The sequence below is a fragment of the Poecilia reticulata genome, linkage group LG14, assembly GCF_000633615.1.
Source record: "Poecilia reticulata strain Guanapo linkage group LG14, Guppy_female_1.0+MT, whole genome shotgun sequence".
In the NCBI taxonomy this organism is placed as follows: Eukaryota; Metazoa; Chordata; class Actinopteri; order Cyprinodontiformes; family Poeciliidae; genus Poecilia; species Poecilia reticulata.
This window is the reverse complement of record NC_024344.1, coordinates 5,810,085-5,835,701: the sequence shown is the minus strand read 5'-3', so window position 1 is coordinate 5,835,701 and position 25,617 is coordinate 5,810,085. Positions and strand designations below refer to the sequence as shown.

At 38.0% G+C, this 25,617-nt stretch overlaps 2 protein-coding genes and 1 non-coding gene across 8 annotated transcripts in view; 2 read left to right on the top strand and 1 right to left on the bottom strand.

Moving 5' to 3' along the window:
• The first annotated feature begins 244 nt into the window (after nt 1-244).
• fhdc3 (FH2 domain containing 3) lies at nt 245-8,629 on the top strand. Its single transcript, XM_008427264.2, has 12 exons — nt 245-416; nt 992-1,494; nt 1,790-1,851; nt 3,921-4,023; nt 4,529-4,614; nt 4,829-4,929; nt 5,004-5,074; nt 5,186-5,293; nt 6,758-6,828; nt 6,913-7,030; nt 7,121-7,285; nt 7,447-8,629. Exons 2-12 carry the CDS (start codon nt 1,051-1,053, stop codon nt 8,446-8,448), a joined length of 2,331 nt encoding a protein of 776 aa, XP_008425486.1. The 5' UTR covers nt 245-416; nt 992-1,050; the 3' UTR covers nt 8,449-8,629.
• Nucleotides 8,630-10,036: 1,407 nt separating this feature from the next.
• The window catches only part of trim3b (tripartite motif containing 3b), a 32,181-nt gene continuing 16,600 nt past the window's right edge, over nt 10,037-25,617 (top strand). Inside the window, exons 1-3 of one of the 6 annotated variants that reach the window (XM_008427269.2) lie at nt 10,037-10,245; nt 11,175-11,233; nt 11,510-11,576. The gene's annotated coding sequence lies outside the window, so the exon portion shown is untranslated. Of the gene's footprint in view, nt 10,246-11,174; nt 11,234-11,509; nt 11,577-14,114; nt 14,335-24,476; nt 24,708-25,617 lie in introns of those variants that run through there. The other 5 variants (XM_008427270.2, XM_008427265.2, XM_008427271.2 and 2 more) reach the window with 5 other exon arrangements.
• Nucleotides 10,979-11,050, bottom strand: trnaw-cca (transfer RNA tryptophan (anticodon CCA)). Its single transcript has one exon. It is a non-coding gene; the product is annotated as a tRNA-Trp (tRNA).

Genomic DNA, 25,617 nt, shown 5'->3' with positions numbered 1-25,617 from the left:
GTCCATGCAGCAAGAAGATCCTGGAATCCCAGCCTTTCTAAATGGAGTTTGTGTGTTCCCTCCAGCTGCCATAAGGACAAATCTTAGATACCTAATACACTTTCAATTTAATGACTGGAGCCAAGAATCAATGTAGTCCACTTGCTGCACACTTATCTATTTGTCTAAGAGGCACTAACCATTGACTGTTGCTGTTGTTTTAACTTCTCCTTCCCTCCAGGCACCACATCGTGTGCCGGCGACAGAAAAAGGAGCGGACCCATCCGCCTCTTATCTTGAGGGCGGTCCTGTATTTGGGAACTGACTTGAATTTGATTAGAGACTCTCTGCACCTGTGACTGTTGTTTCTGGCACATGACATTCAGGGAGGAAACGACGCCAAATTTCATAAAGCTAGTCAGGCTTTAAAAAGCGTTGTAAGTACATGATATTATTTTTAAAAAATTCAGACATGTTTTAGGCCAGATTACAGCGAGTCCTGTTAAAATTGTTGGAATAAATGCATTAATTGTCGTATTTAAACATTTTAAGTCGCTTGTCACAACTTCATTTTTCTATTAGAATAACAAAATTCCGTAGATGTCTCGAAAAATGCTTTGCTAAATCTGTTATATTGAATGATTCATTTTTAAAATAACCAGGTAAATTACATTTTGAAAAATGTTCCGTTAAGAATAGATTGTTTGACTTGAACTTTCATGACATATATATCAACAAAAGCCTATTTAAAGAGGTACCCATTAAATATTTCAAACACACAGCTCTGCTAACGGACTTTTCTTCTGCGTTTCCTTTGAATGTGTTTTATGGATGGGAGTTGAATCTCCTGCATGGCTATTGTAATACATAAAGTTGGATCAGTTCAGTGCATTAAAATATTTTTATTGTAACACCGTAGTATATTCACATATTTCCACTAGCTAAGTAAATGTTTATGTGTCAAAAAATACTGCTTTTTAAAAATAAAACTACTATTTTTGTGTATTCTCAGTTCTGATTGATGAATAGGTGCAAATTACCATTTGCCTTTGGATCTGAGGGGAAAAACAGATGGAGGGGATGCTGAGTTTAAAACCTACTTCGCCCAGTTGTTCATCCAGAGACCCCTCTCCTCCATCTGTGCCGGATGCTCAAGAAGAGTTGAATGTCCAACCATCTCCTGTAGCTAATGGTACAGAAGCACCACCACCACTACCCCCACCCCCTCCACCTCCTCCTCCTCCTCCAGCTCCTCCACCTCCTGCATCCTTTGGCTCTTGTGACATCCAAAGACGTTCCATGAAAAAACTGAACTGGGACACACTACCTAACCATCATGTGTTGGGTAAGCTGAACGTGTGGACATCCAAACGGACTCAGAGGGACCTGGTATTGAATATACAAACCATGGAAGAGTTATTTAGTCATGATGACAAAAGGGCATCGCTACGGGCTTCAAAAGTCTTCAGTTTAAGTAAAAGTGATGGGATGAACTTGTGTGGACAGGACTCTCAGGTAACTAATGGATATGTACAAATAAGAAACTGATTTTATTTTCCATACAGGCTCTACTTTCTTTTTCTTATGAGCTTGCAAATAATCTAAATAGGAGAAGTAGTAAAGACGCCAGGAGGAAGTAATTTCTTTTCTTTTTTTTAAGTTCCACACAACTATCAGTGCGGAACCGTTTTAAGTAAAACAGTCTGGATTTTTTTTCCCCAGCTTCCGCAAATGTTGATATTTTCTGGATTGTAGAGATATCTACAATCTTTTTAGCCTTGTTTCAGTTTACCCTGCATTTTGTTTTTAGGTGACAATATTGGATTCTAAGCGAAGCATGAATATCGGGATCTTCCTAAGACATTTCAAAAGGTAATGTTGGGTCTTTAATATTGTAATAGCCAGATGCATATGGTAGAAATTATGCTGTGAAAAACTCTGTACTGAAACATGTAAGGTGAACAAGAGTCTTAATAACCAAAATAAGTTAAAAGACTTAAGCTGTGCTTTGAGGTCGGTCAGACTTTTAGTCATGGGTATCTGGATGCAAGAGTCACTTCCACTGTGCTAATGATTACCCAACCATAAGGCTTTATCTCAGCTGAACTCATGCAAATACATGGAAATCCCTTCTTAAAGCGTCACTTTAGACCATTTAGCAAAAACATCTAAACTGTTTAATACATTATTCAACCAGTATCATAGTAACAAGTTTAAAAATATGTGATCAGAAATATAAATATAAGTAGCTAGTTACTGAGGTTTTTGTAGTTTAAATGGTATAAAATGCAGTTTTCCACTGCTACACTCGAGGTTTGGAGGAGTTACTTGTCCATTTGCCATTTTGGTTTAGTCGCTTGCGTTATGGCAGCAATTAAGGGTCACACATAAAATGAATGAGCCGTCATTTCTTCTGGTTTTAATGTGACTGCAGTGTTTTAGTGCCTGGGGGTGGCCATCTATCTCTACTGACTTAGAGCTGAATGTCAGTAATGAGATGCAGGCAAACTTGCTGTAAGATCTGGAGTACTTTCTGTAGATAATAAAACAAACACATTTAAAGTCGTCAGTGATAACAAAGAGCAGCCTATTCTTTTAGCAGCATAACTGTATAGAGAAAACACATTGAACTTCACTGTTTTAAATTTTATCATCTAAAAATGAAGATGTTAAGCCTAATTTTACATGATGATGGAGTGTATGCCATATCTGGAAGAAAGTGGGAGTTGGTTCCACTAGAGGGCAGCCTACTAAAAGTTCTAACTCCAAATTTACTCTGAACTCAACAGTGAGCTGAAGAAAAGAAACAAACAAACTGAAAAATACACAAATATTTCAGTTTACAATTGCCATCACATTATCAATGTTTGTAATATTATAGATGTGCAACACTACTTAGTATTTCAATGTGCTGTGCATTCATGCTTTTCATGACAACTATGTACTTGGCCAATATGATCACAAGCTGCTTTTCCCCGCACCAGGTGTATATTTTTAATTTCTGAGGTTAATTTAGCTCTTCTAAAAATGGAAAAATATGTGCAAATTATTTTATGGTCAACTCAATATCCATAATTCATATTCTTGATTTTTGTGCATACCTTTCATACTGAAGAATATGATCTTTCTTTTTAACTTGCATCCAAACTCTTGTTGCAGCCTTTTGAAAGACCTGATGACTATTTACCAATATTTCTGTTTTATTTTTATATATATATATATATATATATATATATATAAACAATTTTTTACAATGTCCTGATTGTAAAAAATTGCAATAATCCAGAATAGAAGTAGTAAATACACAGGATGGTTTTTCTCCATCACTTTGCGAAAGACTTAGAAAATATTTTATTTGGCCTTGACTGTACACTCAAATAAGGAATTATAACTTTGATTTTACACACTCAGTCTATAAATACATAACCTTGTATGTTCAGTTCTCAATTTGTATACCAAAGTGACTCTCACAAAGTGCTGCGATGATGTCAGCTTCGATCTATTAGTCTAACTGAAACTGTGTCAGCTGCTGTGCACCTTGTGGGCATTTTTTATTTGCTTTACATTAGATGAAACAATCTGGCTTTGTGTAAAGAGTGTTTATCCATTTTTATGTGCTATAAAGAGTTTAGAAATTGGTCATACTTGAAGCAATAAATCTCCTATTAGTGGATTTAAGATAATTTAAATCTTTAAATCAACATCTCTCATAAATATGAACCATAATGTGAAATTATTAACTTCTCATTGTTGAAGTTTATTGAATGCCATGTTCTTAATCAGTGTTGAGATTGCTCTTTAGCATATTGTTTAGTGAGTGTGTTCTGCCGGTACTACAGAGCAAGAGTTGTGTAAAAGAGCCATATTTGTACTGATAATACCATAAACACTTTGTTTTATTTGTGTTCTAACTTTGGTCGTGTGCATGTCTCCCTCTGTAGGCCTGTGAGTGAAATAGTGGAGGACATTCGTCAGGGGAACTGGCAGAGGTTTGGAAATGGCAAACTCAAAGAGCTTTGTAAGCTTCTACCAGAAGAAAGTGAGGTAACAGGAACTCTATTCCTGTTGTCGATGCATACATTGAGTCAAAACAAAAATACGGCAGAGCTATGGTTCTGTGGAATAGTTTGTGGCAACATTTTTTTTGAGTACATCCAAAATTACCCTATTTACTGATGAATTTAAAGTAGAGTATTTCTTTTAATTTTTTGAAATCTCCTGTCTGTGATGAAGTTGTTTTATTTTGTACCCACAGAGATAACATGCTAAGCACAATGACAAGAAAACAAGACATTATGCAACCTTTAGTTACTTATGTAAACTAACATAAAATGAAGTAATTTACAAACATGAAATCGGTTTTCATTGACCTCCATTAAGTGATTAGACTAGTGTTGAAAGCTGGGAGTTACATGAACACTGTTAGTATTTTTCCTGTAGAATCATTTTTCATACCTGATAACTATGTAAATGTCTAAATGCAAAAGTATTCCACAAGCGATATCTGAACTCTTTTTTTACGGTAGGTCATCATTTTGTCAACATGTAGGTAAAACAGCTGCAGTCATACAGAGGTCAACTGTCTGTGTTACCCGAGGCAGACCAGTTCATGGTACAGCTCATTAAAGTCCATGGGTGAGTCTGTTTTTAAATATTTAACTGAATGTTGCTGCAAACATCAAGTTATCAAAATTACAATAAAATTGATCAATCTTTTGGTCTTGGTATCAACTGACTTTCACTGTACTGTTTTTATAATTTGGTTCTGATAGTTCTTTGTGTAGTTAAATTATTATTTTTTTTTTGGAACAGCGAAAAATGTTTATTTGCTCGTCTGTCTTGCATTCAGCTACGGGGAACATCTAAAAATGATGCTTCTGAGGGAGGAGTTCCTTCCCCTCATGGAGGAAGTGAAGAATGCCATTGCGGTCATGACCAAAGCAGCTAATGGTAATATTTCACCTGCTTCGAGCTGCAGACAATCCTACATGTTCCTACTTTATCTTTTTCGTCTCCTACATTAGAACTGTTGGACTGCGATGACCTCCATTCGGTGATTCGACTAGTATTGAAAGCTGGGAATTACATGAACGCTGTTGGTATTTTTCCTGTAGAATCATTTTTTATTACATTGTATTAACTAATGGATGTTATGCTTCTGTGAAAACGCTTAACCGAGTAATAAATTAAAAACTTTCTCCTTCAGGGTGGTTACAGTGCAAATGCCGTAGGATTCAGGGTGGCTTCCCTGCTCAACTTGGCAGACACCAAAGCCAACAAGCCTGGCATGAACCTCATGCACTATGTTGCCAAGGTAAAGTGTAGAATTGGGATAGAGATGATTTATGAAGGCACAATAAGTTATGCTGCACTTCCAAATAAATTAATGAAACTGCAAGAGGTTAATCTCAAATATTTTTTGTCAATGAAGTTACTTGGTTTAGCTTGTGACAAACTTGCTCTCCATGAAGATCACATAGAGTTGTGTGAGGAAAATGGTGCTACCACAAGTAAAACTAGGTGTATCAAACTCAGTATGTACAAATTGAAATGCAGTTTCTTTGTCCATCTTGGTTAAAGCAGAATTGAGCATTCACAGCATAATATCAAACCCCTTGATACGCCTCTAATTAAATATGCGCATATGTACGTTTTTCCTTTCTGCACGATCCGTTATGCCAAGCAGGAGACCTTCCTAAGAGTTGGAGGCTCATAAAAACACAGATGAAGCAAGTACTTATATTTTATGTTCAACGCAGACTCCTCTCCTAATAGCACTTGTACAGTAATATTGTAAATAAATCTAGACGTGTCTGGGGTAAAAACAACGAAGCTTTTCAATTTTTATGGGTTTATTTTTACTTTTTGTTTTTCTTTGTTTTTAAGCAAAAGTACTGTAAACACAGAATTGTCGGAGGGCATGGGGGCTGGTAACCTCGCACAACATTACACCTGAAAAAATGAGACAGAATAATGCATTAAACCTCTTTCCAATAAATATGCTGGAATATGGGGAAATTTCTGCATGGTATACCCCATAGCACATCAGGGGCTTAATATTAGGACAATTTAATTTACTTACCAAGTAACTATTTGTCCTAATTTTACCAGCTTGTAGTCATTCTCATTTCTTTTCATTCTCAGTATGCGTCATGTGTTGAATCAGGTCACCTCGGCAAAATGTTGCACATGCATATTACACACTTTGACTGAATAAAAGACTTCCTGTTTTACATAGTCATAGTGTAATGGCTAAGAAAAATAGGTCATTGCAAATTGCGCCTAAATGTTGTCCTTTGGTACCACGCATTTGATATACTGGGTTTATGTTGATAATTCATAGTGACTCTGGTTGGGGTTAATAAACACCATCTCAATTTGTCTGTCGGCTCCCTTTATAACGCCCCTGTTGGAAAAATCAGAGTGGTTACCAGCTGATGGGTACAGCTAGCACTGTGTGTTGCTCAAAGAACTGCTGCCTTTTGTCTTAGAAAATTAATTCTCTTGAAATGCTAAAATGGTGAGCCAGTGAATTTATCTTGATATCAACAATCTACGGCTTTAACTGCCTGATCTCTTTTCATTGTACCATTAACAGTGTCCTCCTAGGCTAACGCATGTGAATGGTTATTTTAATTTATTTGACCACGTTCTGCATGCCTTAACATTCATTCGTGAATGAAAAAGGGTTTCTGCCATATTTTGAGATAAAAACATTGATGCACAAACTCCAGTCCTGTCAATTTGCTTACGAAGCTATTTTCTTTGCCATCCACAGCAAGCAGAGGAGATTGATGCAGAGTTGCTGACTTTTCCCAGCCAACTTGGGCACATTGGGATGGCATCAAGGTTACCCTCTAGATGTGTTTTTATCCTACTTTTTTTCTTTCACTTAATCTGATTGAACAAGTTTGTATCTGAATTTTACCAAAGAATTTGTAAAGATGACATAATCAAGGACTTGAAGGGGGAAATCCAGAAGATGGAAGAAGTTAAGCTGTTTAGCAGCATACACCCTGGACTCTTGCAACAAATAGAACAATTTCTGAAGGTAAAAAAAAAAAAATGCTGTCTTTGTTTGCAAATTTTCACCTTTTAAAAGAACTAAGATCTATACATGTATTTTATAACTTTTTGACAGAGGGCAGATTCTATGCTTGCAGACGTTGACCTGTCCCTAAGTGAGCTGAAGGCTTTAAGCGATGCTGTCGCAGGGTACTTCTGTGAAGACCCAGCTACCTTCAAACTTGAAGAGTGTTGTTCCATCTTTTACTCATTCTGTAAACGGTTTGACAAAGCTGTACAGGTAAGAAGACCAAAGATTGATCAATATCCAGCATTTTTATTACAAGATCATAACGTAATCCTTCAGTGGCTTGAGCCTTTCATAACTTTGAGTTTTATTTTGGTTTTGCTTTCTGGAGGGTTGGTTCATTATGAAATATTTTCTTTCTACATGACCTGCAGGAGAACAGAGAGAGAGAAGCTGTTGAACATAGACACAAGCGCTCGGAGAGCATGCAAGTAGCTGCTAAACGACGCTCTGTGGCATCATGTTCAGCACTTGACCCTACAGATGACTCATGCTTGGAGTCTGCGCTGCACAACCTTCTATCCAAACCCCCGTCTGGTTTAAGCAGATGTAGGAAGAATTTCCAACCCCAGGCTAAAGGCTTGCGTTCTGAATCCTGTTCTCAAACTTCACAAAAAGAAATGCCAATTCCTTGCAAAACTACAGACAGCCCGGAGAAGAAACAAACTAAGCTACTTAAAGACATGGAATTGGCAAAATTGGAGCAGGAAGAAGCCGAAAAGATGCGTGAGATAACCCGGAAGGTGCTTTCCTACCAAAATGTCAAAGGCAGCCGTAATGATGAGAAGGTACCGGGGAGTCCTCGGCATTCGAAAGGAGAACAGGGTGAGGCTAGTACTCCACGTACCCCTTCACCTAGAACTAGGGACTACTTCTTTACCAGTAATGGTACTGTGGGATCTCCATGGACTATTCTGAGCCCCGTAAGTTGGTCTCCAAGAAGCAACGCCCTGCGAGGCAAAGCCCAGAGAGGATCATCATCGTCTTCTGGAAATGATCCTGATGATGGAGTCTGGGAGAATGATGAAACCAACTTGAAAACTCATAGTAGTCAGGAAAGTCTGACTTCTCCATCTGGAGGATCTGCCTCCCTTCCTGAGTGCATCCGTCAGAGAGCATTGTCACAGGCACCACTGCTCAGGTCGGCCTCCGTGGATGAAACCCTCCGTTCTCCTAGAATGGGCTTCCGGCTGAGATACTTGTTCCAGAGAAGCATGTCTCAAAGATCCTTCTCCTTTGAATCAAAAATGGGAGATATAAAGGAAAGAAGTGACAGAAAGGTGGAAAATTATGCTGAGGGGTCATCTGGATTAAAGTCTTTGTTTAAACGTATTGGAAGCAGAAGTAAACTCTGCAATTTGGAAGAGAAAACATGAAATGATTCACTTCTTAGTCTAAAGTTTTAAAGATGGAAACTAGGCTTTGTCAGTTTTTCTGTGTTTTATATGGCTAATGTTGAATGTTTGTCTTTTTATGTCATGTTTTTACCCTTTAGAGGGCATACGGCAAATGGGGACTTGCTTTGCACTCTGAGGGTGTTTTTTTTTTTTTTTTTTTTTTTTTCCCTTTTGCTTTTTCTTTTGGGGGAGAAGGGAGACTAAACAAATTGTGAAATCCATGCAAGTGTTTTTTATTGTACATTAATAAAAAGATATTTACCATGTATAAGTAATTAATGTGCACTTCTTTTCAGGTTAATATATCTCTGGAAGTGCAATTCAGAACTCTCCCCCTTTGCATTATTAACCTTGATAAACCCTTGCAATTTGTTAGTTTGGTAGTATACATATCTTTTTTTGTAATCCAACCCACTATGTGCTATGTTTTTGTTTAATTATTCTTCTCACACAGTCTCACTAGATTAACTAAGGTCCTCTCATGTAATCTTTTGACCTTAGCCTTTTCTAGAGGATTTAGGTCTGAGGACTGAGATGGACATGAAAGTTGATTTTTGTTTTTGATCATATATATGTAAAATCACACAGATGTGTGTTTTGGATTAATTTAAAAATTTTCTGGCTCAGGTAAAGTTTTTTTTTTTTTTTTTTTTTAGAATGTGCTGGTACTTCAGAGTTCATGCTACCAATGTCAGATGATTTTTCTGAATCCAGAGCATCACAGATCCTCTGCTATGAAAGGCTATGGGAAGAAGAAATTGCTTTCTACATATTCATCCTTTTCTCACAACACCTTATGTTGGTTGCAGTAAAGCTGAATATTAGCAATTTAACAGAACATAGTTTAGTTTGATTAAAACAATTAACGTAGGCGGGTGTCTAACCAGCCTGTTTTAAATGCACTTGTAGTAAACAAAACTTAAATCACATTTAAAGCGAAGCCATCATCCAGCCTTCAGAACGTACGGCTGCATGCTTTTGTAGGACCCATTAAATTTTAGTGCATCTGAAACAAGATTTTGTAAAACTACCAAAACTGGAACCTGAAAGGCATTCATTTGTGTTACCTAGGCAACCATTTTATGCAATCATGAATTTTAACTTTTAGAGTAAGGATGGGCTTTCTGCCCATACAATGCATATTTATTCCACCCACCGCTGAGTTCCCAGGAAGGACATTTACAGTTGCTTGGCATTTTTGACTAATTATTTGATTAAAAAGAGGGAGGTTTTGCAACAATAAAAAAAATGGCATGGATTCACCATGGAGGGTTCTCTTAAAAACAAGCTCTTTAGAAAACCAATGAAAGCTCAAAGCATACCCGTTTACAAAAGCAGAGACAGCAGAAGGAGAAACTGGCCTGTTGTATGTAAAATGAGACCCTCAAATACAATCAGGCCATTGTGGTGGAAAACAAGTGCAGCTAAGGACCTTCTCATGTGAGTCTGCTCCTTAGGACAGGGGGTAACCTTATGTCTCAGCCAAGTTTCACTCTTTACAGGGCTCTGCTAATGAATTGTGCATTCAGAGTCTAGTGTTCTTGGTGAAAGATGAGACTGGCATGAACGGAGGGGAGAGAGAAACTTGGACCCAGTTAGAAAGGCAGTCATGCTGGACTGAAGCTTTTAAGCTGAGCATGTGAGACGGAAAGGGAGGCAAAACGGAGACGCACAAGAAAACTACGACTGAAGAGAGAAGGAGACAAAGGAGTGGTAAAGCCTGAAAGTATAACCTTCCTGCGCGTTTTTACCAAGAATTGTCTTCGAGATTATAAGGTAATGTGGTTGAAGATTACAAGACAGCTTGGTTTTCATAAATAGCCACTAGCATGTACTTAGTAATACTGTTTATTTTTTAAGTGCTCCTACAGCTGAATGTCACGGTCATGGTAACATCCCAAAATCACTACGTCATGTCTGTGGTATCCGCTGCGTAACCTAATCCACCATTAACACTTTGGGCATGTAACTATTTACGAGGGTGCGGTTAGATTTAAAGTAGACAAAAATGCGTAAGAAATCTACTTAATATGCCCCAACTTATTTTGTAGACCTTACGCCTCGAAAAAGACATCAATTAACGTTGTTTTCTCTCTCTCTTGTTTTATAGATATCAGTAAAAGTTAGCCATTTGTAAATTACAATTATATTTTAAACCTAAAAAAGACGTAACATTATTATTATAGGCCTACATTAAACAATGTCACTATTTAAATTTTTCCAATTGCATTGTATTGTCATTGTTTAGCAATACATATAGGAACTGTTACAACAATAATGAAAAACAAAGGTATTTAAAAACTAGGTCAAGTTTATTTCTAAACCAGTTCATCTGTTTGACACTTTTTTTTCTTCACAAATTTTAAAGTTATTTATTGTAAATGTTCGTAATACTTGTCGAAGTGCAAAGAGTCATGTTTCGCTTTCTTAATTTAGTCGAAAAGTTTTTGTCAGTTTTCCAAAATACTAAGAAAAAATAGTGAACGTGGATACTTAAAGAATATGAGTTTGACCCCGACGTGATTTGAACACGCAACCTTCTGATCTGGAGTCAGACGCGCTACCGTTGCGCCACGAGGTCTCGCGCCCTTATGGTCCAGCATTTATTATAAATACGGAACAAAAGATGCCTGTACATGCTTTTGTGACCTGTGGTATGCAATTTTTGTTTAATCTTTTCATATTTTGCTCACTGTTATCTTTAGTTCGAGCGCAACTTTCGCTCTTGTGTTTCATGCACCAGTGGGCATCTCGCTGCTTGCAGGTAATCAAGGATAAAGTCTGATCACCTATTTTTATTCGTAAAATGACATTTTAAACACATATTCCTCCTCAAAACACAAATGGCTTTTTATGGATTCTTTCTGCATTCAACCACTAGATGGCGCTTTTTTATTTACGTTAATCTGCATCAAGCTCTTGATTTTTTTCAGAACCTAACTTTACAATTTTGAAAGGGAGTAACTTGTACAATTTGAAACATTTTTTAACTACATCTGATGTACTTTATTGATACAGTTTGTATTGTTATTCCTCTTAGGGAAAGAAGATTGCATGGATAAACTGCTCTCCTTCATCAGCAACCCAGTGATCAGCAAAATGGACAGGTAAAAGCAAATTAAGGTGTTAACAGATTACACTGTCTGCTGGTTGGTTGTAGCAAGTACACCTATTTCTCTACCCTTCAGAAGTAGAATATGTTGTCACAACTTATGTAAAATTGTAACCAAATCACTTTGAAATAAGATGGGTTAAGATCTTCAGTGTTGCAGCTCTAACTCCATCTATACGGATGATGTAATTTTTTGTGGCATGAAACAAAATCAACTTAAGATGCAACAGACATTGAAGTGTTCACTTCTGAACTGCAACATTTTGATATGACTCTTCAGAGAAGATTCAAAAGTTATAGCCAGTGAACTTTCAAGTTTTCTCTGCCTCTGACAGCTTTGCTCTCTATTTTGCTCAAACTATATTTCCATAAACTCTAAACTGGTTCACCAAAGAAAGAAAAGTATCTCCACAGACTGAGGCTGTCACATTTATATTTCACCATGGTGGTGGTGTGGTCAGTGTGATTCATAGTGTTTGTTTTCTACCACAAAAAAAAAAACACATTTTTACTGTATTCTCTACTTGGCCTGTGGTGAACTGTAAAAATGACTTTCTCTGCTGTTCTTTGAACAGTTCTTTTTAAACTTTCATAAAGGACAGATTTGTGGATTTTGTTTTACTGTATAATTTGAGAAGATATCAAATTACAGTGAATACGTGTCAGAAATGGAAATATTTAGACGTGGCATAGTAAATATACGTTGGCAACCCTGCAAGAAATTCTACTGATTCAAATGTTGTTTTGTTAATTAGATGTACAGACAATGTGCTAATGATAATGACAACAATAATAGAATAAATAAAACAATTTACATAATTAATAATAAAGAAAACTATATTATTTTCAGCAAATAAATTTGCACACATTTTAACCCATCTACTGGATACATGGGTTTAGCCATCATAGGAGGAAGAAGAATCAGTCAAGAGACATCAAAATATAAACAGTAACAAAATGTGGTCTTCAAAAATGTGCTGTTTTGGTTTTGATGATTACCTAACTATTGTTCTCAGAATGTATTTTTTTGGAGTGAACACCATTTTTATTCCACTTTTCAATTATTTGTTTCGTGGTGCTGATTTATCACAAAAGAATTTCAGTAAAATAACTGATAAAATGTGAGAAAGTTGAAAGGCTATCATCTTTAGGATCCTCAGGCTGCTGTATCAGAGTTTAAGCATATATAAATAAACTTAACATGCATATAGGAAACAATTTAAATCATCTAGCAAATTAAACAAGTTGAGCTTGAGGAATGTCAGAACAGGTCATATTTCAGAAAAGAATGAGTCATGTTGTGTTTGTACGGGATTTCCCTCCATATATGTTCTTACCTGTTGTCTTTATTCACTTTTAAAGTCAACTGAAATTAATGTCTTGGATTTAGAAATGAGATATTGATTGTGTGCCCTACTGTCACCATGATGTCTGTATTAGCATGCATTCAGAGAGCTTTTACTCTCCAATGAGCTGTGATTACATTCAGGAAGTATGGCAATTGATTTACCTTTAATTTATCTATCCTGACATATTTAGAGCAATATTTAAATCTCCAGTTGTGCAAGATGATGCTCTGTGATTAAACATTCTGTAATAATTCAACAGAAAGGCCTTTTCACCTCTGTCATAAGCGGTTTGTCAGCGGTCTGAGTCATAGGCTGGTCCACACCCGGAGCAGTTTTTTCCTTCGCCTATCCACAAAGTCAAAAGGACAGGTTTTTCTGAATTGCAGGTCAGGGATGAGAGGCAACCTGGACCACATCAGGCAAGAAAGGGAGGCCATCCATCTGCGTTTTTCTGCTGCAATGGATGCAGTCTCCATGGCAACATTGTGCTCCCGCAGCAAAATCCCGAGAAAGATGGTCCGCTCCCCCGCCCCCATGCTTATGCACACAAGCATCTCACACACACTCTGAGGAGGCAGGATGCTGCACATGTCTTAGCTGTCCACGCACGGAGACTTCCTGTACGGCTCATTAATGCTGCTTTGCTGACAATTTTCTTTATACAAGGTTTTAAAACTAAGCACACATAAAAAGGGAGCAACCCTTATATGTTGGTTTTCTGTTATTTTCTGTCGGCACTTCAGTTCAGCCTTCAAAGCTGCGCTCTATTTGTCAACCTTCTAGCAATCTGTTATTCGAGTCCCAAGCAGGGTTTGATGATTTATCTCCTGTGTTCCTCCCATCAGTCTCCCTGCACCTCCAATCTGTGCGTGAGAGAAATACATCTTGGGCCGAAGCTTTCGGCTGAGGGTAGCAAATGGATCAACCCCCACTTTCTGTTTGATGCTTTGGGTGTTTCTCATTTCCTCTGCCATCCTAATCTAAAATATAGAGAAAACACACAGAGTGTGATCAGGATTTAGAAAAAAAATAAATCTGTCTCTTTGTTGCTATCTCCTGTTTGCTCAGATCATCTTGCTCACTATTGGACCGTCGAGCTCCCTCCCTTTTTCACACCAGCCACTCAGCTCGTTCGAGCTCTCTGCATCTTTTTTTCTTGCTCTCTCTCTCTCTCCTTCTCAGTCTCTTTCCGCTCCTGACAGTGCACACACACATGCAATAAAGCAGGATCCCAAACTGCCTTCTCGTCAATCCGCTCTCTCTCACACACACACCCCCTCTTCCTGCCTATCTCTGGTGGGGTGTATTTCTTTGGCTTTGGCAATGCCAGGTTTAGCAAACGGATACCACTCCCGCTGGAGGAGAACAAACTGAAACTTCATCTTTATCTCTAAAGGACACACTGTAAGTGAATCTTTCTCATCCATTCATATCACCCCCACTTAGTGTTCTCTTCTATCATCATACCTTATACCATGCCATTTTTTTATTTGATAAAAGAGAAAAGTCTTTACTCCTGTCATGGCTCCCTTTTGTCACATCACTCTTTTTTCCCTTTTACAAATCATTGGCTAATCCACACACCCTATGTTGTCTGTATGCAGAGAAACACTGAGGCCCATTTAGTGCCCCTTGACAGCTCTCCATTGTGCAGTGAAATATGAATATGTTACCTCATCTATATCACACTAAGCTGGCTGTGTTTAAAGATAAGTGCAGAAATTAGTTGCGGTTATGAGTCAAGTCCAGGTCTGAATTTTGTTTTGTGGGCGTTGTTGACTTCAGAAAACTTTTTGATTTCTGAAATTACACCTTAAAAATGATTTTGCATCAGAGTTTGAAATTGAAATATGTTATGCCCGTGTCTCTACTAAAGTCAGGTGACAATCTACCTTGTTGTAGCTGATTTATATAGTTTCAGATTTCAAACACACATACAGTACTTGGCAAAAGTATTTACACCAGCTTAACTTATTCATACTTTGTTATGTTCTAACTGCAAACTAATGTATTATGACTGAGATTATATGTAACAGATCAACGCAAAGTGGGACATAATTGTGAATTAAAAGAATTAAAAAAATTACCAAAGTTTTTGTAAATTTAAATTTGATCAGCATGGCATCAGTGTGTATTCAGTCCCGTTTATTTGAATACCCCTACGTAAAATCCACAGCAACCAATCTTCACAAGCTTCATAAATAGAGTCAAATTGTGTGTCATTCATCTCAATATAAATCCAGCTGTTGTTTAAACAGGATGCCTCAGAGCTTTGTTAGAGAACATTAAGAAGACAAACACAGGAGACAGGTCAGGGATGTGAAAAAGTATAAAGCAATTATAGACAAATATCCCAAGCATTGAACTTGTCACAAAGCTCTATTCAGTACATCTAAACTGACTGGGTGGATAAGAAGAATATTAACTAAAGAAGTTACCAAGTGACTATTGATATTTTATGGAAGAGATGTGATAACAAAGCCATTGATAAATAAATCTCATTAGCACTTTGCCATGTAGGCGACACTGCAAACATGGGGGGAAAGGTGATCTGTCCCAGTGAGATCCTAATGGGACTGTGTTAACTTTGTCTGCATTTAAAAGCCTCCGCATGACAAAGTCTCCATTGTGAAACAAGGTGGTGGCAGCTGAGAATATGGATTGAGCTAGTTAGTATGAGGACGTTGAATAAATGTCAGCTACCCACTCACTTCACAAGCTTCACAAAACAGCAGTAGAATTTGTGTTTACAGCTTAACGACCTCCTGAAAAGTTTCCCTTCATGAAATAAAACAAATAGATGTGGTTTCCTAACTCTGGTATCTAAAATACAGCTGGTGCAGAACCTTAGATGGGCTTGAAGCAGCTGCTATGAATAGAACATTACCCTGATATTAAATCAGAAGATGACTACAGCAGAACACTTTCAAAGATGCATGAGCAGATGGGTTGGGAAGACAAACGAGGACTTTTGTGTAGATGTTAAAATTGTGACCCAGGGGAAACCTCAGGTTGATCGAGGCTGAGCAAAGACTGGAATGCCTAGCTGGCATGGGAGGAATGTCCCGGGAGCTGCATGAGAGCGGTGGGAGTCAGGCGAGCGGAGATGTAAACCTAGCGGTGAAACGTGATGAACGGTTGCCAGCGCCGCTGTAATGACGGGATTTTCTGCTCTGTTTGTGCTGCAGCTATATTTACCTCTCTGCTTAGTTAACACTGTGTGTTGATGCTGTCAATGTCAGACAGCTGCTGCTTTGTTTTAAAAAAAATCACTGGTTCTCTCATGCACTGACTAAAACTACCATCATTTTGCATTCAAGTGACTTTCCTTCTTCATGGAGATTGTTACTGAAAAAGCGATAATCTTGGTCATTTTGACCAACATGTCCTATGTGTGATGATGTTTCAGTTTAATTACTATCTGATCAATGGCTCAGGTGTTACCTCTCTACTTCCTCTAGCTGAAGCCTAAACATTTGGAAATGTTTGACATTCACCACTACATGAAACAAGTACTGAACCAAACTAATTAAATTCAATTTAGTGACATATGACAAAGAGCATGGCTTTAGCTCAGCTGGGAAATCAGAGCTCTTGTTGGGGTTCACAGCAGTGATTGCTTTAAGAGCTTAAATTACTTTTTAGTCTTTTTTTTCAGTAAGTTTTTTATCTCAATCTTTCCCCAAAGCATGCAAGGATCTCTTTCGCACCTTTCTGCCTTAAAATGTAAAATACAGTCCACACAGGCAAAGGATGAATGTGAAAATTGAGTTTCTAAATTTTTTATGTGTATATTTTACCTTCAATTCATATGAAGATTGAATGTGAATATTTTTGCCTGTTTTGTTTACAAAATATATGAAACAGCTGTCAATCACAGCAAGTCAGAATCATTTGAATCAAAAGTTAAACTTTTTGAAGTAGTCATAGTCTGTGAACTGAAGATTAATGTGATTAGTTTTAACCTCTTTGAAAGGGCTTTTGCTTCCTCTTAAGCATCAGTTTTATGGTTATTGTCTCTATTTTATTTTAAATGTGTATTTTATGTTAATGGTGTGTTTTAGCTGAATCCTTTTTAGCTTCTAATCTCTGTTTTTGTTTACCAGTTATATTATTATCTCTGTCTGGATTATTGTACAGCAGTTTGTCGGTCCAGGGTTTTTAAAGGCTTTATAAATTCATTTTACAGACAAAATATTAAAATTAAATCCATGCTAGTTGCTAGATTAATGAATTACTCCTCTTTGTGTCTGTGCAATTATTTGCTTAATCAGAAACATTAATTATACCCTTAGTGCTTTGGAAAGAACAAGCATTACTCAGATTTCTCCTTTGACCCATGAAGTGTTCCTTTTTTTCCCCTCACAGCCGTTTGTCTTTGCAAAGTCCTCTGGAGCTTTGAAACTGTATTGTAAAGAGGCACGGTGTGTCACACGATGCAGAAAAAAAAACTCTGTAGGATTTAGTTTTGCAATGCCAGTGTAATAAACAGTTAATTAACAGTTACTAAATGTCTCATTCCGATTATGCTCTATAAAATCAGGATGTTGTGTCCAGTCATTTTTATGGAACACCATACGTTCCTTTTAGTGATTTTACAGGGTTCTTACAAAAAAAGGTTGTTTATAATTTGAAAGGAACCTCATATTTTTGCTTGTTTTTGTGTTTCTAGTTCTGTTTCCCAGAAGTAACAGCACGCAGCAATAGCAGCGCACACCTGTGTGTCCGCTGTTATAAGCCATGCGGATACAGGCGCTTCCTGTGGAACGTTTAGACACAGCTCAGATCAGATCACACAGGCTGATCATTTTAGCTGCACTCATGTCACTCAGTCCCCCACTGTTTGTTGACAGGAAACAAAAAGGTGCATCACTCTTGCCAGAGGACTGCACATGATGAAAGTTACACGTTAGTCACCAGTCAGGCGTCACTGCTTTTCTGCCTTGTCATTGTGGTGACAGTTTGGCGTAAGAGGCAGATGATGATGCTCAACGGCACGGCTGAGTCGCTTAGGTGTCTGAACAGACTTACAACTCTGAGCAATAAAGGTCTATATAGTACCGTAGACCCAATTATCATTGATTAGATCTTTGAGTAAGTGAGTTCAGATGGATCCAGACAGGTGAATTCCAAGAACATTCCTTAATAAGTCTTAGACTATAACTCATACTGGGCCGTGCTTTACTAAAGTTTTTCTATACATTGAACCTTTTCGCAACTTATCACATTACAAATACAAACTTCACCTTGCTTGATTGAGATTTTGTTTTGTGGACTGACAACAAAGAGAGTGAAATTGAAATTTGAAGGAAAAGCACATGAAAGATGTTCCTTAAAAATCATAAAGAGGCTTTGATGAGCTTTAAATCATGTTATAAAATGATTCCCTCATCACATACCTACCCAGTGTATTGCTTTGATTTATTCATGAATGTTTGAGAAATCCTTGAATCTCCCATGGCAACCATTTGGGGGTGCCTAAATGCTTGTTGATACAGTGTCTGGCATATTTACCCAAAGCTTTGCCTTGGAGCTCCAGTCCCCAGCCAACTTGTCATCCCACAGAGCACCCTGCATGCGGCTCCTCCACTCAGCTCCTCCAGACTAGTGGCAGCAGCAATTAGCAAATACCTTAGGCCCCAAAACACCTAGTCAAACTACTTCTCAGTCAAACACTCATCAGCATCATGCAGAAGCTTTGTTGTGCAGAAAGGGTAGGAAGTTCTTAAAGAGACAGAGGCCTATTTCAAGGCATTTGAATCTAAAGTCAAATTTCTCATAAGTTGCTTTTGATATAAAGAGCTTTTTCATAGCAACCAACTGAAGGTAACATGCCAACATGATTGTTTTATAAAATGACACCATGTGCCTGGAGAATACACAATAAACCAAAACAATGTGAGTGAGAAGAAATTATACCTTTAAATAGTGTTGACTCAGTCAGGCACAGTTTTCTGATTCGGATTGTTAAAAAGTGGGATTGATGGCTTATTTTCTTTTACTTCATAGGAATGTCTTAATGTTATGTTTATCTCACAAAGCTCTCAGCATGGATGTTTGGTGCAGCAACCTGAGGAAATATTAAAAGATTTAAAGAGTGTGAATGCTTTTTGGACAATATTAAGAATGATCTCCTGTCCAGTTAACCACACGTTCCTGTTCTGAGAGTTTCTGTGCATGCTTATGGTTGAATAACAAAATGTACATTCACTGACATTTTTCACTGTGTGTGATGTTTATCTGTGTGAGCAAAAAGCCCATGGCAAAGTTCTTTTGTTTTCACAAAGCATTTGGTGTACTTTTCTTCTGTGCTTACAGCTCTTACGTAAATCCTTCCTTTGACCTTTTTTCCCTCCCTGAAATCACCCATATTATAACAAACCTCTAAGCTGTCCACCCTTCCCTTTAACTGGCTGAGTCTGATACATTCTCACCTTTCTGGAACCGTACTGTGGTCTGGTCCCAGTTTGACCAAGCTATCTGTTTGTGTTTCTGTTGTTCAGCTCAAGGCTTTTATTCTTTTAGTTATATAAAGAAACAAATTATTTCGGCATCAGCTCCTCCACCCTGTGGCACAAGCACTTATTTCCTTAAAATAATTCTCCGTGCATTTACAGAAAGGTACAGTCAGATAATGAAAAGAAACATGAGGGGACAAAAATCCATGCTTCATGTTCTATTTCTTTTGAATGTTTCACAGGATCTCCATCCATGTAAGGTTGGTATATACGCTTACATAACTGGCTGTTCCTGTTCTGATATTCTGAGTGCTAGAAGAGTGAGTGTCAGTGTAAAGAGACTTTTGCATTCACATTCAATTGAAGGGAGACACAAAATTGTTTAGCTATTTTCTTTGATGTTTGGGCACATAACAGGAGACGGAGACAGACAGGGTGTGTGTACAGAATCTGGACGATACACTCTGAGACGAATGATCTGTGTCCATATGTCCATCTGCATGTGTCTGTTCCTCATAGCTCAGATGCTGAAATCTGATGATGCTTTCATTCCAACCGTCTCCTAATGAGCTCTGCTTCCAAGAGATGAAGATAAAGTGATTTAAATATCTCAGCAGGCACATAATTACATTGGCTGCTCATGTGTGTACAATGCCTAGCAAAAATATTCACATCCATTGAACATTTGCAGGCTCAGCTCTGATCAGCGTTCTTGCCCCAGACAAATAGAGGAAACCCCTTAGCATGATGCTGCCGGTACTATGTCTCAGCATGGGAATGGTGTGTGGCTGTTCGGGGTGCTTTTTGGTCTGATCTTACAAGAGCAGTTTTTTAAGAGTCTGTATTGTTCCCTGGATAGTGACAATCGGCAAAAAGGACTTCTTGTGGATTAACTTTAAGAAGGACTTTCTTGTTGTTCTTTAACAAAGGATTAGTTAAAGTGTGCACACAAAACGTATGCATTGCCACTGGATAAGAGCTTTTTTTAGCTTTTGTATGCAAATTCTGCTAAAGTCCTTTATTTTAATTTGTTCCAACATAATAATTGAATGCTTGGCTCTACATAATCTTGATCAGGAATGTCATTCACAGAAGCCATGTGAGGTCTTGTCGTTTAATGCCACCAGCGGCAGGTCCAGTAAAGCCCTCCTTGGCTTAAGACTGTGATGACATCACATTTAAACCCCCCGCTCTTTGTGACTAACAATGCAAAGAGTTTTGAGTGCTCAGATAAAAGAAAAAGGAGAAGCACCTTTCTGTAAGCAGGCATTCAGGTGAGTACATTTTGCTTTTGTCAACCTATTTTGTGTGAAGCCTTATTTCTCACACAACTTTCTCTCCCACACCTGTTTTTCCTGAGGGCAGCTTTAATATTAATACAGCTGGCTAACTCTTAGTTTAAGGAAAAAATTTGATTTTTCTTTCTAAGGATTGATAAAGTGATTTGCAATAGCATTAGCTCTTTTTGCAAATGACCATCTATGCTTTAGTCATACTGCAGGAACTTCATCAGAAACAAAGTTAGCATGAATAAGGTGTAGCGTAAGTAATTATCACCTACAGTGGAGGTTTCAGAAATGACCTTTACATTTCAGTATTAGTTAAATGTTTATCTTAGTACACTGACATTTCTTTAGCTGGATATCAGAGTAATGCAGTTTAAAACTCTGTGCTACTCGGAGCACGTGGCTGTCAACGGTGTGAAGGGGATGAGAACTGATAGCTCTATATATAGACATATATGTATGTGGAGGCTGATGACTGGACTGCAGCAGATCAGAAGCCTGCCAAGCATCCTAATGAGACCTTTATTGGTTTAGTTGAACAAATTCAGTAGATTTTATAAGCAAGAATTGGGTTTAAACACATTTTAGATTTTTTTCCCTAATCCAGACATGGTTGAATTTATTATGACAAGCTTAAAAATGTACACACAACCCCAAGGATATTGGGTAAATTTCCCAAAGAACATTGGTTGGGACATTCAAGAACAATCTAGGAGATTAAGCTGTTTGGACATAATGGTAAAAGAGTCAAGTTAAGACATTGGAATCTCATGGTACTACAAGCATGTTGGTGGCAGTATAATGCTGAGGGACTGCTTTTCTGCCAGTTGCACTGGTGTCATGCACATAGGGAGAAAGGAAAAGTGTAAGGAGCGTTTCTTTTAAATTCTTCATCTTGAATTTGAACTAAACGTCTATGCTTAAAAGCATATCAGATCTGTACCAGAAATCCAAGAAATTGGCATAAATTATACAATTTCTGTTAAAAAGAGTGACCAAATATCCACTCATATTATGCCAGAAGTTGCTTCTGTGTGTTGCAACTTCTTTAGCAAAATTCATCCATTTATTAGATGAAATTCATTTAGACTCGTTTGCAGTATAGAACTACACAGTATCACAGTGGATGGCACTGTTGCCTTGTGGGTTTCAAATTGTATCTTCTATATCTGCATTGAGTTCTCTTGGTACTCCAGCTTCCACCTACGGTCCAAAAAACATGATTGCCAGGTTAATTGGTTTTTAAACCACACTTTACACTTGAATATGTGTGTGAATGAGGAATACTAACTCTCACTGTAAGTGCTTTTTACAACTGTTATATTCTGTTGTTGTTTTTGTTTTTCTACAAACTCACTTTTTATTTTTAGGCTATACATGGATGGTTTTGATTAATTTAAAAAAAAGGAAATAACTTATTAAGCTTTATGCCAGATTTTTGTGGATTCAGTGTTTAATCCAGTCTTTTTCTCTTTAGATCCTGACCTCTGTCTCCTTCAGCTCCTCACCATCTCGCCCTAAGCACCTCACTGTTATACATTTGTCATTCATCCCATCCTTAGCTTCTTATATCCCACTTATTCACCTCATCCCTCTCTTATCGGATCCTCAAATCCTCCCATATCCTTTCACACACTTCTCTGTAAGTTCTCATCATTTATACAGAATGTTGTGAAAGAATTTATATCTCTCAAACCTGTCCATAGTTTTTCACTTTACTACAATTAAATGATAGACCAACAAAATTTAGTGCAAACTTGGAAGTAAATCAAAATCGTTTTCCAATTTTTTTCATCAAAAAAAAAAAAAAAGAATGAAAAGTGTGTTTTGTTTTTAAGTTATGTTCTCTAACAAACCTCTGAGGCTTTCACAGAGTGGCTGTATTTGTGTTAAATATTTTTGCAAGGCAAAATCTTTTTACATTCCATTCTTGCCAACTTATTAAGGTTATTTGCTGACTGAGAACGAAAACACATTTTGGATCTTGGAGTCTCACCAATCACCAATCAAAAGACACGGCAGATGAACCTCAACATCAAACTTTACTTCACCCATCTCACCCCTTTGGTGAAACCCACATCGATAGCTTATTTATTTTTAGTCATTAGAACAAATTAAGGCTGGAGTGCTGCTTGTGGGATATTATTTATTTCCGATGTAATGCCTAAAATGACTGTGGAAAGATAAAATTCTCTCAAATTGCTCGATCAAGGAGAAAAACTGTTTGCTGAAATCAATTTTGAAATACCAGTTACCAGATCAAGCTTTACTAACCCATTTTAGAAGACCATGAAATATTTGAAACAGTATCACATTGTGGGTGCCTCCACAGCAAATTACTTGCTCTTTGGACTATCTCTGAGTTCTCTCCTCATCCTCTCATCCCTGACTTCCTGCTACACCCACCGCAGCAGTCTGCAGGCCCATGAGTTTTGAGTGTTGGGAGATTTTTAGAAAAGGTGTGGGAGGAACCAGAGGAAGCGGTGCGGGGGAGGAGGAATGACTGAACTCAATCCGCACAGATTAATGGCAGATTGATGGGGTGAGAACTGTCACCTTCTGGCCCAGATTATGCTCCGACCACATCATAAGGACACAGTGCTTCAGCAGAGAGTGCAAAATTGAGTTATTGGCGGAACATTAGCGCCTTGTAAAAGTGTGCAATTTAATTTCATTATAAGTGCAGCTGTTCTGCGAAGGCTTCAGATGTTTACTGGAGAACATATGTGAACAAACATCATGAAGACCAAGGGACACAGCAGACAGGCTGAGAAATTAGCCCAAAACACATCTTGTGTTTCTTCAGCATGGTCAAAGATGGTGGATGGAGCTAAATGTGTGGAAATAATAGAGGAAACATGTAGACAAAAACAATAAACACTCAAGTGATTTAGAATTAAATCTAAATACAATTGAGAATTTGGGACAAATGTGAAAATTCATACTCGCAGATGATTTCCGTCCAATCTGACTGAGTTTGATGTGCAAAGCCAATAGATACAAACAGCACAGAAAAATGACTCTATATAATAATTATCCAAAATCAGTCCTTAATGGCTGCTGTCCTGTATGCTAGTTCAACACCTGAACCAGACAAAAGGCTCATTGTCAGGCTCCTGATAATGAACCTTTCGTCATTATCATATAAAAGGTCTGATAATGCAAGGACACATCTAAAACATGCAGGAAATTGTCCCAAGTGGAAAAAGCAGTAATGATTCGGGGAAGACTGTGTTTGCAGAATTTGACAAGTTGTGAAAAAAGTTGTAGGGATGTGAAAACCTTTCCAAAAAATAGTGTAATGAAAATCCACTTTCAGTGAATCGTGTCAGGTTTTTTTTCTTGGTTGCTTGTTGGGTTGAGGCTTACAGTCCAAATGTGTTTTAATAATAATTGGAAAAGAGACATTAGTAATTAAATTCCATTGACTCTCCTTTATTTTCTAGCTTGTGTTGGCTCTTGTGCTAGCTTATACTGCTGGTAAAAAAAAAAAGATGCTTTCCTTAAAAATATCTGAAGGAAAGATTAGTCAGTAACAAGAATTAATCATCTTTCAACAGACCTATACAGTCATTGTATTTTAAAACTACACATTTTATCTCGAGGCAGCAGTTTAGCAAGCTTATATTGGACATTTTTCTCTTTTTGTCTCTACTCTCACTCCCTCTGACTAGCACAAATTGTTGCCCTATGACGCAATCTTCCGTCCCCGCTAGCCCAAGTTCCCCAGCCAATCAGAGCGCGGCAGTAGGAGGGTAACCAGTCGACTCGTGCTTGTAAACAGCTCTGACAGTAGGAGGGCCTTTTTAAAATCCCAGCCCCACCCTCTGTTGTCATCTCCGTTCAGCCTGTTTCAGTGCGTATGATTTTACATGGAAATAGGAAAAGGAAGGGGAAGAGAAGGAAGAGACAGAGAGGAGATGAAAGTGAGCAGTGACGTGTGAGTCAGGGCGTACGGTTGTTCCTCAGGGAAACTCTCACGGACCAGCTATGAAACCTTCTTCGCGGCTGCTGTCCTCTCTGCTGACAGTAGGTAGTGACTCTGTCAACTCTTGACTCTTTCTAGCCTTATGTTCGTGTTGTCTGCATGTGTGACTGTATGGGTGTTTGCACAGGCCGTCAGCACGAATTTACCTGTGTTGTACAGGTGCATCATAGTGACCAGAAGCAGAAGAAAATATTCGTTGCGTTTACAATGTCTGCCTCTTCTTCCTTATACTCGGCTGTTAAAATGTAAGGTTAACACCGCACTGCTTTTGTCTATATTTAAATACAGTAAACCACAAGGAGGAGTACGCATAAAATAAGACTTTTACTGTAGCATAAACTCAACAGCAGAGGTTTTGGCTCTGAAAGAGAAAATGAGCAGCTTTTGTGTTCTACAAAGTCGACAGTGAAAGGAAGCATTGTGTGCCTGGGTGTTAGCTTTTCGTTACAACAAAACAAATGCTGAACACATGCATTGCAATACACACCCATGAACAGTTTAGTTATACAGACACGCACACAAATACACACACATAATCTGATCCTAAGATTTTTTTGGGGGGGGGAATTACTGAAGCCTGAGGTCATGCACAACATTGCTGCTGCTTCACAGTGAGCATCATTCAGGGAAATTAAAACACTCATCATTTTTATGGCATCAACTGACGGCTCCCTGCAAGATGCTTCCTTTCATGAATACATTTTTTTTAAAAACTTCCTGCAGTCCTGCCTCTGTGGGCTTGGCATCTAGCTTACCCCGCTGTGTTGGACTGCAGAGGCTAAATTCAAATCTGCACGCCTTCAATCACTTCAGAGTCTGACAGTCGACCAGTCACGGTTGCTTAAGAGCTTCAAATCAAAAAACTCTGCCTCACTTTGGAGTTTAACTGTGCATGGATAAGTGCTCGGAGATATCAGCAATTTTCTGAATGCATTTAACACATATCTATGATTGT